Source organism: Dermacentor albipictus, unplaced genomic scaffold (genome assembly GCF_038994185.2).
Source record: "Dermacentor albipictus isolate Rhodes 1998 colony unplaced genomic scaffold, USDA_Dalb.pri_finalv2 scaffold_20, whole genome shotgun sequence".
In the NCBI taxonomy this organism is placed as follows: Eukaryota; Metazoa; Arthropoda; class Arachnida; order Ixodida; family Ixodidae; genus Dermacentor; species Dermacentor albipictus.
In genome coordinates this window covers 2,593,251-2,613,940 of record NW_027225574.1, presented here as the reverse complement: position 1 = coordinate 2,613,940, position 20,690 = coordinate 2,593,251, and the positions used below count along the sequence as shown (strand labels likewise).

The window sequence follows — 20,690 nt, the reverse complement described above, 5'->3', positions numbered from 1 at the left end:
AGTTGAACGGTACAAAACATTCCGCAGATATGTCTGTGTATTTGTGGTGAACGGGACAAAGCAGTGCACCTGGTATTTTTTTTTTAATTCAGAAACCGTAACAAGCTCGAAATAGTGCTTGGTTCCAGCACTATGCCCGGCCCAAGATCGTGTTTTCGTTTCGCATAATACCATGGCGTTCAAGTTTCGAAATCGGAAGCGAATATTCGAAGCTTCGAACACGCATCGAATGCCACATACTAACTATTCGTATTCGAAAAGGAACTATTCGATATTTGCCAATATTCAGAACTAACCGAATATTGAGCAACTAGCGGATGCTAAACTACTGTTCTCCGTCTGCTAAACAAAGTGTCGCAAATTATCAGAAGCGAGACAACGACGAATGTTTTCGCAGTAATGCTGAAGCAAAATGGGTAACACAAGCTTTGTTTTCGGCTTCGCGGTGGAAGCCTACACTGCCACCTGTGATTTTTGGTTGTAGTCTATCATTTTGTGTTCTTGGCAGCGTAGTCATGTATCAGTTTTATCTTTCATGCTACAACTTTGTGGTGTATTCCTAGCAACGGGGCCGTTTACCTGTGTTTATGACACACATGTCCCTCAGTAGCTTTTCTTTTTTAGACAACCTGAGGCCTTAACAGCACATAAACCACTCTGCATGATCGATCGCTGAATGGAGCAGAGACATGGGGGGAAAATAACACGCACGAGCCGCAGTTGAACCATGTAGCGAACTCAAGTTCTCGTTATTAGAGAATACTGGCTCGTATTCGCGAAGCCATCCATATTTAGAGCACTTGGTGAGCGCAGCGCCGGCCAACCTTTGGGAGCGATCATACTATTATCGAGGGTGGCCGGCCAATGGTGAGCAGTGCGTATACTTACGCACGAAAAGCACTGCGTATTTGGCTCCTAATATCCGGACCATAAAGCCGCTCAGAAACAGCAGCCCTAACGAGCGTTGCGTCTCACAAGGAGGTTTCTATCTGCATATATTACTGACGCTATAAATTATGACTATATTATGTAAGGATTCCTTTAACTTGATTCTATTCTATTATTTTCACCCACCGTTCGCAGCCGGCCAATCCCTTTGATAACTGGGCGTATCGCCGCTCGGGCCACTATTAAAGCGAGAAAAGGAATGGCATTAGAATGGAATCGTTACATTATCCCGGCTCAAGTTCTGAAAAGAGAAGTTGCGCAACCTCTTGTAAGTCGCTTTATGCGCGCCATTATACCGAGAGGAACAATGAGTTTTCAGCCTGATACCCCTAGCATATTCACGTCACGCGGTGATATTCACATCGCGGTGATGTTTCCGGTTCCCGTTCACCCGCGGATATCCTTTCGAGGAAACGAGGAAATACATCGAGCGATAGCGGGGACACAGAGCTGTACCCCGCATCAGGTGACGAGTCCTTGGGAGACAGCTTTTTACTTGTCCAGTACTGCAAATCCAAACGAAGAATTATCAATGCATCTTCGTCAAGTTCGACAACCGTGAAAACTGCGCCTCAACGATGGCCTCACTCCATCCTGTGTGTGCCACAGAACGCTACTGAGAACCTACGCGTCCTCAACAGGCAAGGATTCTCCGTGTATCTAGAAAACACCGTGCCGAACGAGATCAAGGATTTCAGGATATAGGAGAAACATCCTGGCAATCGATGTGATGAACCCGAGCGCTCTGAACACACTACAACATGTAACGCAGCTGGGTAACATCAAGGTCAGATTCATCGTGCCAGCGAATGGTGCCACAATAACAGGAGTCATCTATGACATTGACAATGAAATACCTATCGCAGACCTCCCAGTTCTCCCCGCAGGGGCGTCTGCGTCAGCAGGCGTTTGGTGTGTGGCGACACCACGGACCCGAGCACACGAGGGTTGGACCCTCCCGCGTGTAGCCGTGCGCGGCTTAGCCGTGTCCGGGGAAAGGGGGTCCTGGGGGTTGAGCCGATGCCGGGTGTTCGGACCTTTAAGGCCCCCCGGCGGAGGCAACACGCCTCTTTGGCCTCTGCTTCACGTAGACGGCACCTCCAGGCTGACCCACCTGGGGGAAATCGGCAGTCGCCTTTTCCTGTCCTCCTCTCCAATCTTCGTCTTTCTCTCCCACTTTTACATCTTTCCTGTCTTCTCTTCACTTCTTATCACTTCCGTATTTCCTGGCGGCAAGGGTTAACCGTGTGTAATGTATCCTGCCTTGGGTATATTCATTAGGTTATAGTGGCGGTGTAAAGCTGGCGCCTGCAGATTTTTGGAACCTGCAGCGTCCCCTTGTTGGGCTCGGTGGTGGGTGGCTACCACCGCCGCCGAAATTTGAAACCATGTTATGGCAGAACCTTTCCCCCGCCTTTCAGATCGGCCTTCGAAACGAGGTCGCACCGAAGTACCTTTCGATTTCACATTCAAAGTAAATCCAGAGACATTTCTGCGTTACCATGTCATGCACAGCGAAGGAACCACCCCAATGCGACAACTCTCCCCCTTCTTAGTGGCAAAATGCCTCAAAGAAAAAATTGGAGAAGACTACAAAGCCTCTAAAATGACAAGTGGAGACATTCTCCTGGAACTTAAAAAAAAAGAACAATTGGAAAAGATGTCCGATCTCACCAGTATTGGTGACATCAAAGTAACGATCTCACCACATCGATCACTAAATACATGCAGGGGCGTGATCTCTGAAGAAGATTTCCTTAACTTAAGCGACGAAGAACTGCTCGAGGGTTTCCAAGAGCAAAACGTAATCAAAGTGCAGAGAATAACAATCAGGAGAAACGACGAACAAATCCCAACCAAACATGTGATACTTACTTTTGGCACAGGCATTCTTCCCAGTTCACTCGAAGCAGGGTATGTAAAAATCAACGTGAGGCCATACATGCCGAACCCAAGACGGTGCTTCAAGTGCCAAAAGTTCGGGCATGCATCACAATCATGTAGAGGAAAGGCAACATGCGCAAAATGTGGTGCCAATGATCACCCTTCGGACAACTGCAATGCTCCTCCGCGTTGCGCAAACTGCAAAGGAGATCATGCTGCTTATTCGCGATCTTGTCCCCTTTGGCGGAAAGAGAAAGAAATAATTGCACTCACAGTGAAAGAGAAAATCTCCTTCTATGAAGCAAGAAAGAAACTATCTCACCTACCTCAAATGAGCTATGCCAGTGTGGCGCGACAGGGGGCAGCACCACATCGGTTCGAGGGGTCTACAGGGGTCACAGCTAGTGGACCCGTAGTACCTCCATGCGCCCCCTTGGTGGCAGCGGCCAGTGCTGCGCCATCGTCAGCTAAGGCGGGCCCCCAGACTGCTGTGACGCAGGGCCCAATACTTAATCGAACTCCGAGGCCCGTGACGAGCGTCTCACGGTCTCAGACCCTCGTTCGATCCTCCAGCGCCTCGGAGAAGGCTATGGAGATCGACCCAAAAACCACGGCGTCGTCGACGCCAAAGGACCAGCGCTCCCTGGAGCGCACTAAAAAAGACAAACATCTCGTAACTGCTTCATCAAAGGGTCAGGTAACCTGAACAGTTACCGCCCTTGTTTAGACTAGCTGTCTTATCATTACATGTCACCTATAAACTTCTAAAACACACACATATAAGTGAACCGTTCTAATTGTTTGACAATGGCTTTCATCATCCATTGGAACTGTAGAGGTCTGCTACATAATTTAGGTGACATAAAAGACATAATAAATAAGTATTCACCAGTGGCATTCTGCCTTCAAGAAACAAACCTAGGCCCCAAGAACAGTCAAATCCTTAAAGGTTTTACCGTTGTCCGAAAGGACCGCGAACACTCTAGCCGTCTGTCAGGAGGAGTCGCCAAAGTCGTCCAGGGCGGCACCCCTACACGAAATGTTCAGCTGAATACCTCTTTCGAGGCTGTTGCCGTCACCGTTCTATCCCATAAAACCATCACCATTTGTTCACTTTACATACCACCCCACACACATTTTACTACTAGACAATTGGAAAATCTAATAGTACACCAGTTACCGGAGCCTTTTGTTTTAGTAGGAGATTTTAATGCCCATTGTGCCCTCTGGGGCAGCGATAGAACAGACCAAAGAGGGCAAGTAATCGAAGATTTTATTTTGTCTAACAGCATATGTCTTTTAAACTCGGGTTCACCAACGTATTTTTCACCAAGCTCACGCAAATTTAGTTGTCTCGATTTAGCCTTCTGCTCACCATCTGTATTTAGTGATTTTAAGTGGGAAGTCCATGACACTTCATATGGAAGCGATCATTTGCCGGCTTTTATCAAGCTAACATCCCCATTACCTACCCTAAACTCCAAGCCACGTCGCTGGAAAATACATCTTGCCGACTGGCCGCTTTTCATGAAACACGCAAAACTCGAAGAAGTCTTTTCAAACGAACTCAGTGTAAATGAAATCAATGAAAAGTTCACTGCGGCTTTAATTTCAGCGGCAGAAAAGTCCATACCACAAACATCCAACCGTCCGCACAAAAAAATCTACCCCTGGTGGACTCCCGAGTGCACAGAAGCAAAAAAGCTTCAAAATAGGGCCTGGGGCATGTTACGAAGACACCCCACCTACACCAACCTCTTACACTTTAAGCAGGCCAAAGCCAAAGCACGATTTATCAGAAGGCAGGCAGAAAAATCATCGTGGAAAAAATACGTATCTTCTATAAGCAGTTCAGTCACGTCTAAACGCATGTGGGAACAGGTAGGAAAGTTTCGGGGAGATTACTCATCTTACACAATACCGTTACTTAACAAGTCCAGACACACAGACAACAATACAAGAACAGGCAGATATACTTGGCGAACATTTCCGTGGTGTATCTAGTTCAGCAAATTATACAAAGGAATTCTTACAGTACAAACAGTCTGCTGAAAAACAAAGGCTGCCCCCTACTGGAGCATCAAACGAACCGTACAATTCCCCCCTCACACAACAAGAAATAAACAGAGTCCTTTCTGCAGGAAAAAACACAGCGCCAGGACATTACCGTATTCACTACGCCATGCTGGCTCATCTATCCCAGGCATCTGTCGAAGCTCTCCTTAAATTTTTTAACATAATCTGGGAATCAGGTATAATGCCCGAAGAGTGGAAAAAAGCTATAGTAGTCCCATTTCTAAAAGCCGGTAAATCCCCAACATCCGCGAGCAGCTACAGACCCATTGCCCTCACGAGCTGTTTGGCAAAATCATATGAAAGCATTATTAATATCAGACTCTCATTTATTTTGGAATCAAGAAACCTCATAGACCCTCACCAGTGTGGATATAGAAAGGGTTGTTCAACTACTGATCATCTTGTCCGTCTTGAACATGAAATCCGACATGCATTTCTACACAAACAACACTGTCTTGCAGTTTTCTTCGATTTAGAAAAAGCCTATGATACCACATGGAGATATGGAATTTTAAGAGACTTGGCTGACCTCGGCATACGTGGTAAAATGCTTCAATGCCTAACTGATTTCATGTCTAATAGAACATTTCAGGTACGTCTGGGTACAGTTCATTCTAATACATTTACGCAGGAAAATGGCGTTCCGCAAGGCTGTGTTCTCAGCACGACGCTGTTTATAGTAAAGATGAATTCAGTTAATAAGATTATACCGTCTTCTCTTATGCACTCCGTTTACGTAGACGATCTCCAAGTGGCTTGCCGTGCTTCAAATTTGACAACCTGTGAAAGGCAGCTTCAAATGACCATAAACAAACTTACACAATGGGCTAACAAAAATGGTTTCCGCTTCTCCACGCAAAAAACAGTTACTGTTGTCTTCTCTCAGAAACGAGGGCTACATAGCGATCCAATCTTAAAACTGAACGACGCCACACTACCGGTGAAACAAGACCATAAGTTTTTAGGAGTAACCTTTGACTCCAAACTTAACTTCCTAACTCACATAAAAGCACTAAAGGTTAAAGCAAATAAAGCTCTAAATGTCCTTAAAATTTTGTCTCATAAGCACTGGGGTTCCGACCGAACGTGCCTTTTACGTGTTTACCGGTCTCTTGTGCGTAGCCTTTTAGACTACGGCTCCGTTGTTTACGGCTCAGCCAGACAGTCGTACATCCAACGACTGGATCCGGTACATAACCTAGGACTGCGACTGGCAAGTGGTGCCTACCGAACTTCACCTATTCCAAGTTTACACGTCGAGTGTAATGAACCCTCCTTACAGCAGCGCAGAGCATTCCTCACTTTTTCCTACGTACTCAGAATTCAGTCATCACCCCAACACATATGCTACAACATCCTCACACAATGCAACTCACGCCTACACTATACAAATAAACCGAACATGATCAAACCGCTTGTCCTGCGATATGAGGAATATGTCCGGGATTATGACATTCCTTGCGAAGTCCTCGAGGTTGCCAGAAAGCCACAGCGTTTGCCCCCATGGTACGATTTTGAACCGTTATGTGACTGGACATTGACACATTTAAAGAAGAAAGACACCCCACGCGAACACATTACACAAGAATTCCGTGAACTTCAGGAGAAATATAAAAATAACGTGCAATATTACACTGATGGCTCCAAAACGGAAGAACACATGGGTGTGGCGGTCATAATGGAAAATTGGGAAAAAAGTATACGATTGCCACAACACGCCTCTGTTTTCACGGCCGAAGTTTTCGCCATATGGGTTGTTGTGAAAAAAATTATCGCTGAAAAACGCACAAATGCAGTCATATACACAGATTCTTTAAGCACACTGAAGGAACTACATCTGAAATCTGAGTGTGAACCCCTGATTGGAGACATTTTAAACATGGTGGCTTTTAATGAATACGGCAGGTCAATTCGTTTCTGCTGGGTCCCAAGCCATGTGGGGATACCGGGTAACGAAGCAGCTGATACCTATGCATTGATGGCAGCACACGAAGACATTACAAACACAACACTCCCATGCAAAGATAGCATCCGCGCAATTAGAAAATCCTTAACGGTAAAATGGCAACGCGAATGGGACCGTTGTTCCGACAACAAGCTACATCTCACGAAACCCATAGTTGGGGAGTGGAAGTCATGCTATCATCAGGAGCGGTTCATCGAAGTAGTTTTGTGCCGACTACGCATCGGGCACACACACATCACACACAATTACCTACTCAGGAAAGAAGACACACCAACATGCGAGAAATGTCAACAGCCACTAACAGTTATGCACATATTACTCACATGTACGCAGATTGAAACACACAGACGAGCACTCTTGCACAAATTATATGAACAACACATACCGTTACACCCTGCTCTAATTTTAGGCGATGATCCACTAGTCCCATTTTGTGACGTCCGTAAATTTTTAGACGACACTGGATTTTTACATAAAATATAGATTACTAACGCAGCTTTTTCCTTCATAAACTGGATTTTAAAACACCTCGTGTTTGGCGCAGCATAGCCTTAGCTGCTTTTGCGCCATTAAACCCCATTTAACTAACTAACCTCCCAGTTCTCATAAAACCAGCAAGTGTACACAACGTGATTGTGCACGTTGGTCACCTCAGTGACACACGTTGTGGGAGGATCACAGGTGAACGTCCCGCACGTTATGGGACGTTCAGAGGTGACTGTCTTACATCCTACGTGAAGGTTGGCCGCTTTCGCCATTGTTCAACCATTTATTCCAAGGCTAATGCAATGCTTTGACTGTCAGAAGATTGGCCATGTGCAGGGTGTTTTCAGAAATTCTGCAATGTGCCCTCAATGCGCCGGAACTCCACTCAGAAGACAACTGCAGCGCAACCACGTTGAAGTGTCCTGCACCTCTTTCAAAGACTGCCCCCGGATCAAGAAAGAGATCACCATTTCTAAAGAAATTGTGAGAGACGATTCTACCCACAAAGAGGCCGCTGAAAAAGTCCGGTGAAGACGACGTCACCATCGAAGGTCCTTACTGTCTAAAAATATCAACTTTTCAAGAAACGTTGACTCGTCAAGCAGCACCGTCATCGGAAGTTTCTAGCACCTCAAACACCGATGTTGGAAGGGAGAAAACCCCCAGATCTCTCGGTACGAAGGAATGGCCGCCACGTAAGCGTACACGACCGGCAGAAGAGCCACAGCAGAAGCCGCCCTCAGTACAGCAAGGTGCTGCATCCGAGGAGTCGCGGAAAACAGATGAGCAAGTGATAGCTCTTATTAGGCCTTTAATGAATGCCATTCGCCTGTTGCTAAGCAACATGCACACACCGTCCGCGCTTCAAGTACTGGACGCTCTGAATCTGGTGCTGGCAACGCTTGATTAGATCATGCCTCCCCCACCACTGTCTTTCAGGGACGAGCTCCGAAAAGTAGCTATTTTTCAGTGGAATGCCCGCGGACTGAGAGCGCCCATTTCGGATTTCCGTCGCTTCGTGTATGCCAATACGGTTCCCATTATCGCCATTTACGAGCCGAACTTACCGAACACGATCAGGCTTTCTGGCTATGAATCGTTTACGTCGTCAACTGCTGTTGAAAACACTAAGGTTTTGGTGTTGTTTCGCCGTGACCTCCCTTACATCCATCAGCCTGTGCCACCTAATGACGATGATCAATATATATATATATATATATATATATATATATATATATATATATATATATATATATATATATATATATATATATATATATATATATATATATATAAACAGTAAAGAAAGATTATTTTACCTTTACTGTTGTGGGCGCCTTCCTATCTCCGTCAAGTCATTTGGTCACAAAAGACTACGAGACATCCTTTCCTGAACTCTGGATCCGTGGGCCATTATTGGAGACTTTAACGCCCATCATACACTTTGGGGAAGTTCGAAGATCAACGCGAGAGGCAGAGCTCTGGTATCTTTCGCCTCCAGTAATGAACTTTGGCTGTTGAATGATGGAAGTCGTACGTTTATACGTGGCCCCACATACAGCAGCTGTTATGACTTGACTTTTGTCTCACGAAACCTTGCCAGATGTGCTGGGTGGTTTGCGGACATAGAGAGGCACGGAAGCGACCATATCCCAACCTACGTCATGATCAAAGGATTGTCTCCTTCTAAAATACGGGATACATCCAAAGAGTGGACTGGTCTAAATTTCAGTCTGTCATGGAAGAATTAACAGCGAAGCCAATCCATCTTTAGACTTGGAAGAGGCAAGCAATAGCGTGGTGCAAGACACTATGCGTACTCTCACATGCTCTTCGAAACTGACGCAATTTGATGTGGAACTAGAACGAGTTTTGAGCAACCCGACGACGTGCTGAACGAAGGTACCGATGCATGAAGACAATGGACGATTTACGGACCGCCAGAGGCACGCAAAAGAAGTTCCAGCGCCGGTTAGACAAGCTCGAATCGCAACGTTGGGCTGCTTTCTGTGAGTCGCTAGATCCATGCAAGCCTTTATCGCAACTATGGAGAACGGTGCGGGGTCTCCGGACACCCCCCTACAGCAGTTCCCATTCAAGGCTCTATAGCCCTCTCTCAAAAGAGACCGGATATTGACATGGCAGAGGAGTTATGCCCTAGATTATCCGTTGAACTCACAGCTCCCAATATCCCACCACCTTCGAGTAGTTACCCTCCACCACGTGATCAACGCATGAATCTACCATTCTCAATCCACGAACTTAAGGCAGCATTAGCTTTGTGCGGCCGTACATCTGTGCCGGGCCCTGATGGAATTTCCTACCGAGCTCTGTGTCACCTGGGTGAACGAGCGTGAGTTCTTCTCCTTGAGTTGTACAATGAATATTCGATAGATGGCACGCTATTTACTCATAAGATGGAAAACAAGTCGCCCTGTTCCACTGCTCAGCCTGGCAAGTCGCCGTTGGAACTGTCATCATATCGCCCGATCATTTTGGCAAACTGTGTGGGCAAAGTAATGGTCCGAGGATGATTCGAGGACACCTGGAGTGGTACCTGGAATTCCACAACACCTACCCGAATGCCATGGTGGGCTTTCGACGTGGTCGAATATCTATTGATAACGTCGTCGACCTGGTCACCTACGTTCAGCATGAGAAATGCCGTAAGCGTCTCAGCGCTTCTTTGTTCCTCTACAACAAAGGGGCGTATGACAACTTTACGCATGAAGTCATCCTCTCTGCTGTCGAAGAGGTAGGAGTGGCTGTTCGGATGTTTCAATGGATAAGCAGCTATCTCTCCATACGATCCTTTTTGTAAGCACCGAGGGAGGCCATACTTCTCTACATTATAGATACCGCGGCGTCCCCCAGAGTGGTCTACTTGGCCCTGTGGTATTTAATCTAAGCTTAATTGCTCTCCTTGAGCATGTACCAAGGACCATCAGGCTATCAATGTACGCGGATGACATATGCACGTGGACGTCTGCAGTAACACGCCTTCAGTTAGGAGCGAGAATTCAGAGAGCCGCCACTCAAACTGCTCTCTACCTCCGTAATCGAGGCCTGGAAATTTCCTCCGAGAACTGCGCACTAGTGCCATTTACGCACAGACCCATGACAAACTACAACGTAATGGTGAATCACCAAACAGTACCATTTGTTCGATCTTACACGTTTCTAGGTGTCATAATTGAGAGAGACTTGACATGGAGCCCTCATGTATCATACGTGAAAAAACGGTTGACAGGCATCTGCCGCCTGTTCAAGTTTTTCATTGGCAAGGCTTGGGGAACTACACAAGGTGCTGTTTCTCGGCTTTCTGCGATACAGCTTGCCAGCAATAACCAACATAGGCAAAACGAATCTACGCACAATACAAAGTGTTCAAGCTCAAACGCTCCGTATCTCTCTAGGCCTGCCTCGGAGTGCACCAACAGTGGCGAATACAGCAATCGCTAGAGACCACCTTGTCAAGACCCATATTAAAATTGAAACGCTGAGGACCCTTATAAGGCATCTTGCCAGGACTCTTCGTCACCACCTAGCTTCTCTACCAGCTGACAGACCACGCACCTCTTTCATCCAGACGATAACCGCACATGGAGGAATCATTGCCAGCTTGTTTCACTCCCGCTGCGAGACTTCGACTCCTCCATGGTGCCTCACTCAGCCAAAAATCAACCTGACAATACTTGGCATCACGAAAAAAAGCTGATGTATCATCACTACTTTTGTACGAGAACTACCGTGACTCGACGCATATCTACACTCTGGATGTGTCGTACCAAACAGCTCCGCTGCGGCAATCGTGGTACTAGCGAAAGTTACAACCATCAAATTTAAGACGATTCACGCGGCAACATCGACGGCTGCAGAACTCGCAGCGCTCTTTACCGCCCATAATTACATCGGTGATGAACCGCCACACAAGTGGACGATATTCTGCGATTCAAAAGCGGCACTGCAGTCTCTACTGTCACCTTTACGACGCGGACCGCATGAACAGCTAGTATTTCTTATTACAGAGACGATGCACCATACAAGTGATGCAGGTCATGAAATAACTTTCCGATGGCTTCCAAGTCACTGCGGAATTATCGGCAATGAACGGGCCGATCAAGCTGCCCGTTCAGCCCATACTGAGGACCACCACGTACCAATACTACTTTCTAGAACTGACGCAGCATGGAACCTCCGCATGCTTGCTCACCAGTGCACCACGTCACAATGGAATGAGCCACATTTCAGGAATTCCCGACTATACTCCCTTGATCCCGCGTTAAGCCTTCGAGTCCCATCAAAGCGGCTCCGTGGAGACGCCACCCTTTGTATTGACTGTGGTTGGGCGTTGATTTTACCAAAGCCTATGCGTTCCGCATAGGGATGGCTGACACCGCAACCTGTGACCACAGCGGCCATGAAGAATCGGTTGGCCATATTTTGTGCGACTGCCTGCAGTAGACACAGAGGGAATCCCTTCGCCACGAACTCAACCAGCTGGACGACCGACTATACTATCGGAAGAAGGAATTCTACACCATCGACGGGACCGAAGAAGGCCGTGCAGGCGCTACTGCGCTTCGTGCGATCTACCGGCCTCTCTGAACGTCTCTAAGTGGAACTCCCTTCGTGTGTGTGTCTCTGCATGTGTGCATTTTTTAACCTTCTTCTCTCTGTCCTCTTTCATACCCCTATCTCCCAACCCCAGTGTAGGGCAGCAAACCGGAGACTAATATCTGGTTAACATCCCTGCCTTTCCTCTCTCTCTCTCTCTGTAAAGGAGACGCTCTTAGAACGCCGCATAACCTACACTGGTAAAAACAGTTTATGAAAGAAAAAACGCTGTAAAAGCGTGGCAATTCTTTTCAACATATCTCTTTTGTTGTCTTTTTCTGTAGCTTGCTTCATTTTGCCGTGATTTCACCAAAATAATCTTACTGTGTTTCTCTAATTTTACAATAAAGATATTCTTAGTTCATGCCATTAAGGGAGTAAATTTTACTCAACTCATGAGTGCAGCTTTCATGTAAGTGCGAAAGAGTCAACTGCTGAGATGCGGTTGTAACAGATCACACATTTACGTAAGCACGCTACGCACAACGTATGAGTTTGACCACCTGACAAAACTTCTGGCGCCAGGACACCCGCCACTTCACGACACATCTAAGCATCAGCTCTACGAATCTATATAGCCATGCTCTAAGCGGCATGGCTCGCCCTGATTACAGCTGCGTCTTATTCACTTACGAAGACCATTTGGCTCGCGCATACGACATACATAAATCTGCTTGTGCTTGCGTGGCTTGCGAAGCTGCACGCAAATGTAAATTGAGGATAGTAAAGAGACGAAGCAATCTCATTTCGCTCGCAGTATCGGTGACAATCTTTTTCACTTTACCTACGAGGACCAATGCCGGTAAAGCCAAGGAAAATTCATTCTTTGACTTATAAACAGGGAAAGGTCTCTCCTTTTCTTTAATAAAAAAATTCTTTTTGCTGCATTAAATGATATTTGCTGTACAGCAAAGAAAGAAATTTTCCGTTTTTATTTTTACATTTATCTTTTACAGTGTATAGATACGTGATTCTAGCAGATTCCAGCTTCAGTTGCGTCCCGTGCGCATTAAGTGCCACAGCAGTTTTAACCTCGAGGCTGGATTTGCTGTGTGGGGCCGTCCTTTCCATAACTCCGTCGTCATCGTCGTCGTTGGGCCACCTCCTCATATTACGATGAAAAACAAAACTTTGACGACACGCTACTGTGGATCGACCTCACGCGCCTGCGGCAATGTGCATTTGTGAGGCAGACCCGCCAACCACTGAGCTATCGTGAAGCATTCGCGCTTAGCACTTTGCTCGAATTCTTGAGGTTCTGAGAAGAGTGGTGATGTCTGTTCATGTACTACGGAGGCCGTGTAGTGGGAAGTACCGCAGCGAACGAAGGCGCATCGCAATAAACTTGTTCTCGAGAAGGTGGCAGTGTCCCGTGTGAGAGCTTTCTGCTGTCACAATAAACGAGTACAGACACTGAGAAATCGCTCACTGTCTCCTGAAGCTTCCTTTTTTTTTTCCTACGTTCCTCCGCGATAGCCTTGTGACTCGCAGTCATGTGCTGCTGGCTTCACCTCGCCATTTTCTCTCCGCAGACGAGGACTCCCTGCCGTCCATATCCCTGAGGTGCCCCAAGAAACCGCGTAAAGCGCGGACAGCGTTCACCGAGCAGCAGCTGAAGGTATACGCTCATTTCATTGTTTTCTTTGCGAATATCATGCATTATTACAGGGAAGGGCAGGTTGAACAGAACACTAAAGCACACAGCATCAAAGAAGCTGCCTCAATAGTTGCTGCGAAATCGAGTCATGCTGGTGCCCAAGAGCACGTTCTTAAGTTACATGTAAGAAAAAGTTACGGTAGTAATAATAAAACAGACGGATAGACTGATTTCTCCAATCTATCTGCTGATTCTATGATATTATGGAGGCATCGTCTGGGCCTCTCACAAATGGTAAGCCACATGTGAGAGGCGAAGAGGACGTTTCTTAATAATGCTTCATATAGATTATGTCATGCTTATATAACCGATGTTTGTGAGAAAACAGTGCTCGCGTTGTTTTGGCGAAGAGCTATTCCTCGCAAAACAATTATCGGCTGTATCAGCCTGGTTTTTCGGATTGGTGTTTCGGCGCTGTTTGAGTGTACATATAAATAGTCAGCGCGTTGATTCTCATCGCAGAGAGTTGTTACGCACTCGAAAGCACCGTCATCCGTCACGTGCGCGCATGTGTCAACCGCAACGTCGGTGTATTGGTGTACCCTCCTTCTGCGTAATAAAGTTGAGTGGCGCAAACGCAGTAACGTACACCTATACGGTCTTTCGCCGAGGTGTACTTGGAGTTTCAAAGCTCTGCGACACACAGGCAGCATAAGGAATCAAACGATGCGGGCAACGTCGGCTGCAGCTTCGTTATACAGCGGAGCTTCGTTTTCCTTGCGCTCGCTCCCGAGCGCACAAAGCCTTCGCGCAAATAGCCCGCTCATTTTTGTTCAAGCCGCTATATATTATGTGCGTTGGACATGCACACGCACCTATGAGCGGAGCAACTCGTCGCCACGAGAGCTTTCTATACGCACTATGCCGGGTAGTAACAGCCAGAGCCTCACAGCGGGTGGCCGAAGTGGGTACGGTTTTCACAACCATTCGCCGAGCCGCAGTGATGGTCCTGCATGAAAGCAGCGAGAGCGAATGCTAATTCGGTTGGCTGTCGTTTCCCAAAACGGACTTGCGTATTGCGAGTATGGAGCGAAGAATGCGTCGGAAGTGTTTCGTGCCCTTGTTACGCCGAGTTTAGCTCGTGATCACACGTGTTTCCTACCTCTCTTTTTTTTTCTGATTCTTATGTGGATCACGGACAGAAAACGTCGTTTCCATACGCCATGGCTTGCGTTTTCTTTTAGCCGCATTTCTTCTTTTTTTTTTGAAATTCAGTGTGACCGCTCCTAAAGTGGGTGACGGTCCGTCAGCGTGAGGATTCCGTGCTCGCTAAGTCGTAATAATGCGCGTTATGGTTATGGAAATGAAGAGCGCGGAGTGCGCTTGCAACGCCGTGTCCTTTTGTCATTCCACCGCTGCTTCTGGCGGGGGGACAGGCGCCGACTCACGCAGCGCGTGCCGCGAGGCGGCGCCGTGTGGCATTCGGACCAGTCCGCCGCCATTGTCGCTCATCCTTGACTCCCACCGCGGGACTCCCACCTCGGAGGTCAGGGGGTGCATGCGAGGCTCATTAATAGGGCGTTAGAGAGCCGCCTTGTTACCGCGTCGGCGCTTTCTTGAAAAGAGACGCCTGCGGGCCATGTATACACACAGCGTTTGTGTGAACGGTGGCTTTGAAAGGCGCGGTTGCTCTAGATATTTGTTATCAACGCTGCGTCTACAAGGTTGCTTGCGGTGCAAGCGTGGTTGGTCCCGAAGAAAAGAGCGCACGAGCGTTTGCGGGCGTGCGGATTTTAAAAAAAAATGTGTTATTATCATTTTTTTTTTCATCGTGCGGGAAGTTTTTGCGAACGCAGGCCCGTGCGCCAAACAATGCGGAAGCAACTTTCGTTTGTCGGAAGCTGCGGAATAACAGAAGCAAAAGAAGAAGAAAAAAATGGAACAATCAAATGAGCCTGCGACGTCCGCGTTGACATTGAACTTGAAGAGGCATTTATACTTGTAGTGCACGAAAACTTTCCATGGTGGTTTGGGAACTCGGGACGCATAACATGGAGGCCTCGAAATTCATTTATGCATTTTTGGCTAAGCTTACTTCACGAAATAATAATAATAAGAAGAAGAAGAAGAAGAAAGAAAGAAAGAAAGAAAGAAAGAAAGAAAGAAAGAAAGAAAGAAAGAAAGAAAGAAAGAAAGAAAGAAAGAAAGAAAGAAAGAAAGAAAGAAAGAAAGAAAGAAAGAAAGAAAGAAAGAAATGCCTTCTTGGGAACTTTTCACTCGACACGGGACGCTAGAAATAAGCTAGGACAATTTGATTGTAACGTCTGTATAGTAACTGGTGTAGCCAAATACGCTTGGCACATAGGCGCGCTATCTATGAATGAGGTCGAAGGGCAAAGTATCGACTTTTAATTTCACTGCTTACGTAATTTCATGCAAACTAATTTAATACACACTGCATTCAAGCGCTTTCAGACGTCACTTGTGAGTCACTTCTTGATGGAGGCCGTTTATGCAGAATGATATGAGACACATTGTGCAATAGACGCTTAGGTGCCTACTAAATGATTCGGAAAATTCTCCTATCAGGTAAAAAAGAAAAAGGAAAGGCTTCTGGTCCAATGTCTGGAGTTCATTATATCAAAATGACAGCGCAATCAGTGGCGAGATAGTACTGTTAAGAACCGATTCTCTTGAACGCCCGTGCGCTCCCTTTATCACATTTAGAGAGGAGGAGGCTTCCGTTTAAGTTTTCTCCTTCCGCTTAGTCTCCTTCCGCTTAGTTTCCGGTAGCTAAAGGCGCTAAGGCTGTGCATATCAATAAGCTCGCACCTGAAATCTTACATCGAGGATGTGCAGGCATGTACAATTTGACGTGCGTGGTGCACTCGGTGCAGTCGCAGTCAGGTACATATAGTCGAATAAAGAGAGCTAAATCTTGATCTATGAACAACCAGAAACCAATGAAATATCGAGGAGGGACTGACAAGCAGAGAGGAACGGTGCTGCTCGCGTATTGTGCGTTTTCGTGGAACTTAACTCAAAGATCGTCCAGACGATTGCTTTCTGCCCGTATATTTGCCGCTTGTTTCCAGCCTTTTTTCGTGCTTCTAAAAGCGCCCGCGTAGTGCCGAATATTCACCGACGCGGCGCTTGTCAAAGGCTGTTACTAAATCAGTTATCATATTCCTACCCATAAATTCGGTATATTGAAGCCACTTGGTGTTTCATAAAGCAGCCTAAGCACATTCGCACCGTTTGAGTACCGGCAACGACTTTGGGTACGGAACCCCAATTTGTTGGACACGCGCATGTCTCTACATACCCCGGTGCGGCAGATGCCTGCGCCAATTACGCTACGCAAGGGCCGTTTTCACGCGCAAGCTGAGGCGACGTTGTTTCTGCATGTACACATGGGGCGCTTGGCACCTTAGGGGGTCTGTCCGCTTTTTTTTTTCTTTTTTTCTTCTTCTCATGCAAGCGGCCCTCAGAGAGTACCCTTCTACGCTAGAGGCCTTGCCTTTTGACTGGCGCACCAGGTGGATAGTGCACGAGGTGTTTCGCTTAACTTGATGTATCGGACCCCTTCCCTGCGCATGTTGCATTCAAGCCATCTCCTGTTGGCCCCTGCTTATACGCATAAGCGAAGAAAGAAACCTACGCGCTCACACCATGACTGCGAAGCATTCATTAGGCGTCTATTGGCGCAGATTTCCAGCTGTGTGCCATGTATGAAAGACCGTTGCGCACGCAGAAGGCGCGGCTCTTTAGTCCGTATATCTACGCATCATTAACGCCACAAAGGCACTCCTCGCCGTAATGTTCCCTCCGAAGCACGCAAAAAAAAAGAAAGAGAAAGGGAGACACATATACGGAGAAATTAAGGCTGTGTCAGGCTACATTTCAGGGAAATAGAATGCTGCTAAGGAGGATTACCCACGGAACGTAGTCTAGAACCTGCTATATATTCCCTGTCACTGAACTTTCACTGACCGGTCGAGACGGTGTGTGCGGTCCAGAGTAGCAAATATGCAGAAAATGGGCCTGTGTGTGTGTGTATATATATATATATATATATATATATATATATATATACACACACACCCACGTCAGGCGGTGTCTTGTTAACTTTTATTATTGCACTGGTGTCGAATTATGCGATGCGATTCATCGACTTCGCTCCCATTTCATGCACGTTTGCCCCATTCATCCTGCCCTATGTTTCGCAACTCACGTAACAAACGGCCTTTCGAAATTTCTGTCTTTTCTTTTTCACTAAGTAATCCAATAACGCATGCATCTCGTCATCGAAGACGAGCCGGAACCTCAGCGGCGCGTGTGTATTACAAGAGCGACGTTGCGCTCGCACCTCTTCTCGTCGGACACTCGCCCGCAGCAGCTCTTGGGCGGGTGTCTTTTGAACCCGGTCGTAAGGCAAGCACCGCCTCGCTCCGCCGCTCAATTCACGCCCCCTCCCCCTTCTTTGTCTGTTAGTGCCTTTAGAGCGGCCCTTTAGGTCATGGCAGATTAACATCTAAGTGCTTATACAAATATAAACTGCGCTTGTGTGGAGCTCTCGAAAGTATTGCGCAGCATTGATGGCACTGCCTACATCACTCACGAACCCGGAGTCCACGTCTTTCCATGGAGAAGCGCGCTCGTACCGGTAGGAAGAGGAAAAAAAAAAGGGCGTTGGCGCTAAACTAGAGCCGACATCGTGCTGCAACAAACCGGTCCCTTATCTTTGCGCCTCTTTACGAAAATCACCGACATCCGCGTCTTTCTGTGCGCGCCCGCCCTTTTTTCAAGTTTCGCACGCACGGCCGCGGCGGCATCTTATTTCGTTGCCCTCGTCTCGCTCTCTCTCTGGCTCGCCCACTACGCGATCGAACCCGTCTCACTGCAGTTGCGCACAGCGCTGACGCTGGCCTGCTCAATGTTGTAGCGCAGCTGCGCGTAAAACGGGTAGCCAGGCTGTTTACAACGGCAGTGGAATGCAGACCCCCATTAGCAGCGTCTCGCTCGTCTCATTTTACCAAAAGACCCACCACGGAATGAGGCAGAGAAGGAGAAGGAAGGAAATAAAGGAGAGGAACAAGGGAATGATGACAAATTCACCGTAAAGACGGGTTACGTCAGAGCCATTCTATATAACCGCCGGGAACATTCTCAGGCTTAGCATAGTCTCGAACCACGCAAAAGCTGGCCGAATTGCTGATTACATAAAGTTCTGTAAACTTGAACGTATACAGGATATAGTTCGTGTACTGTTACGAATGGCTTGCGGAGGTTGGCGAACTAGAGAAGAAGCGACCGACGAAACCTGCCTAGCCCACTGCGATGACTCACTTTGTGAAAACAACAATGCGCCGAGTGAACAGGCGAACGGCGCCGCCATATCTACGGCGGCGACTCGTTTTGTAAGGACGACAATACGATTGTCCCCAGCCGAACGGCGCCGGGATGTATACACGCAGTCGGCGGACTAAGTATTGGTAGTGGATTCGCCGTCACGGTTTGTTTGAAGCGGTGGAACTCCTGGAAGAAAGTGTTTTGCAGCGCCGTCTCACGTGTCTTAGAAGTCGTCAGTCAATGGACAGACGGGGCGGCCACTGACTGCAGGGTCAACTCTGGGATAAAGAGGCCCCCTACTCGGGTCAAGACCTCTGTCTGCGAGAACCCTCTCACCTCGGTGTGGTCAGTGAAACCTGTGCGGAAGTTAGTGTGTAAACCCTCCCCTTCAAAGGCGCGTCGGCTACGATGACTTTGGACGCTCCGAATTGGTCGATGGTGGAACGGCTGTTTTCCCTCACATAGGGATCTAGGGAGGACATAGTGTTTATAAGCAGCTGTTGCGCGGCTGCTGAGTGTGCGTTCCTCTTTCAGTCATGCTAGGCTGATGAACTGTAACGTTCTCGTATAGATACTGTAAATAAATTCCATATTCCTCGTTCTCGATGAGAACAAGTCTCTCCCTTCAGCAACGTCCTCAGCGTGGATATGTTGGACGATGGCAAGGGCCAGCTACCATCTATTTCATGCCCAACCCCAACCATCACAGTACGTAAACCGCTACGCCGCCTTTTCTTTTTCATTGTTCTTATTATTATTCGTGTTAGAGTTACATTCAAAAAGAAGGAAGAAGTCCCTCCGAGTGGCCGCTGCTTCTTCGGTGAGATATTATTTTCTGTTTTCTTCGAAGAATCAGTGCTGTGTTAAGACTTCACTGTTGTCCAGGGAGAACAGACGTCCTTTGGGATTCCTGTGTGCTAAAGATCATGCACAATATCGCGTAATTTTGCGGCGCTCCGCAGCGCATCTACGCCTAACACGGCGGTAGGCAGCAAAGAACACCGGCACGAGCCATATGTCCGACCGCGCGTTCCTAGGCGCATGAGTGTCGAAGAATCGGCGCCGCATCCGGAAGTGCCACAACAAGCGCCCAATGTCATCAAGCCGGCGACGCTAGTTTTCAACGCTACCCTACCTTCCAGCGCACCTTCAGTGAATATGGCTGAGACAAGCGAAAGTGAAGCCAAGAAACCACGGGTTGACGACGACAAAACATCTCCCTATGATCTAAGTGAAGATGAAGACATAGACTGCAATGAAACGCCGTTCTCCTTGGTAACGTGTAAAAAGAAGCGGCCTGAGGGAATTCCAGTTGTTTTTCTACCCTCACAGGAAGGACGCAACTTCTGTCAAGTGAATCGAAACCGCGCTGCGTCGGAAACTGTCTCCGCGGCAAAGGAAAAAGTGCAGTCATTTCGCGTGAATCGAGATGGAAGTTTCAATAACGTTACTTCAGTCTCATCTGCAAGACATCTAATGTCGATCAGCGAAGTGGCTGGTTTGGAAGTCAAGCCATTCATTCCGGCGTCTTATACCAAGAATGTTGGAAAGATACGCCATGTGCCAGTTGAGTAGACGGAAGCACAACTGGTTGTCTTCCTGAAGGATTTTGGAGTGACGTCTGCGCGTCGTCAGGCGCGCTGCAATCGCCAAGAAGACTGAGCGGTAGAATCACGCCTTCTGAGAACCGTCATCCTCCATTTCAGAGAAGACAAACAAATGCCGCAACGAATGCATTTAGGTTTTACGAGTCACCCCGTAGAA

The 20,690-nt window shown here is 47.4% G+C and overlaps 1 protein-coding gene across 1 annotated transcript in view; it reads left to right on the top strand.

The window, feature by feature from the left end:
* Window positions 1-20,690, top strand: part of LOC139052218 (homeobox protein B-H2-like) — a 66,187-nt gene that overhangs the window by 20,095 nt on the left and 25,402 nt on the right. The window contains exon 2 of the mRNA XM_070529315.1: window positions 13,510-13,595. Coding sequence (XP_070385416.1) covers window positions 13,510-13,595 — 86 coding nt within the window. The remainder of the gene's footprint in view (window positions 1-13,509; window positions 13,596-20,690) is intronic.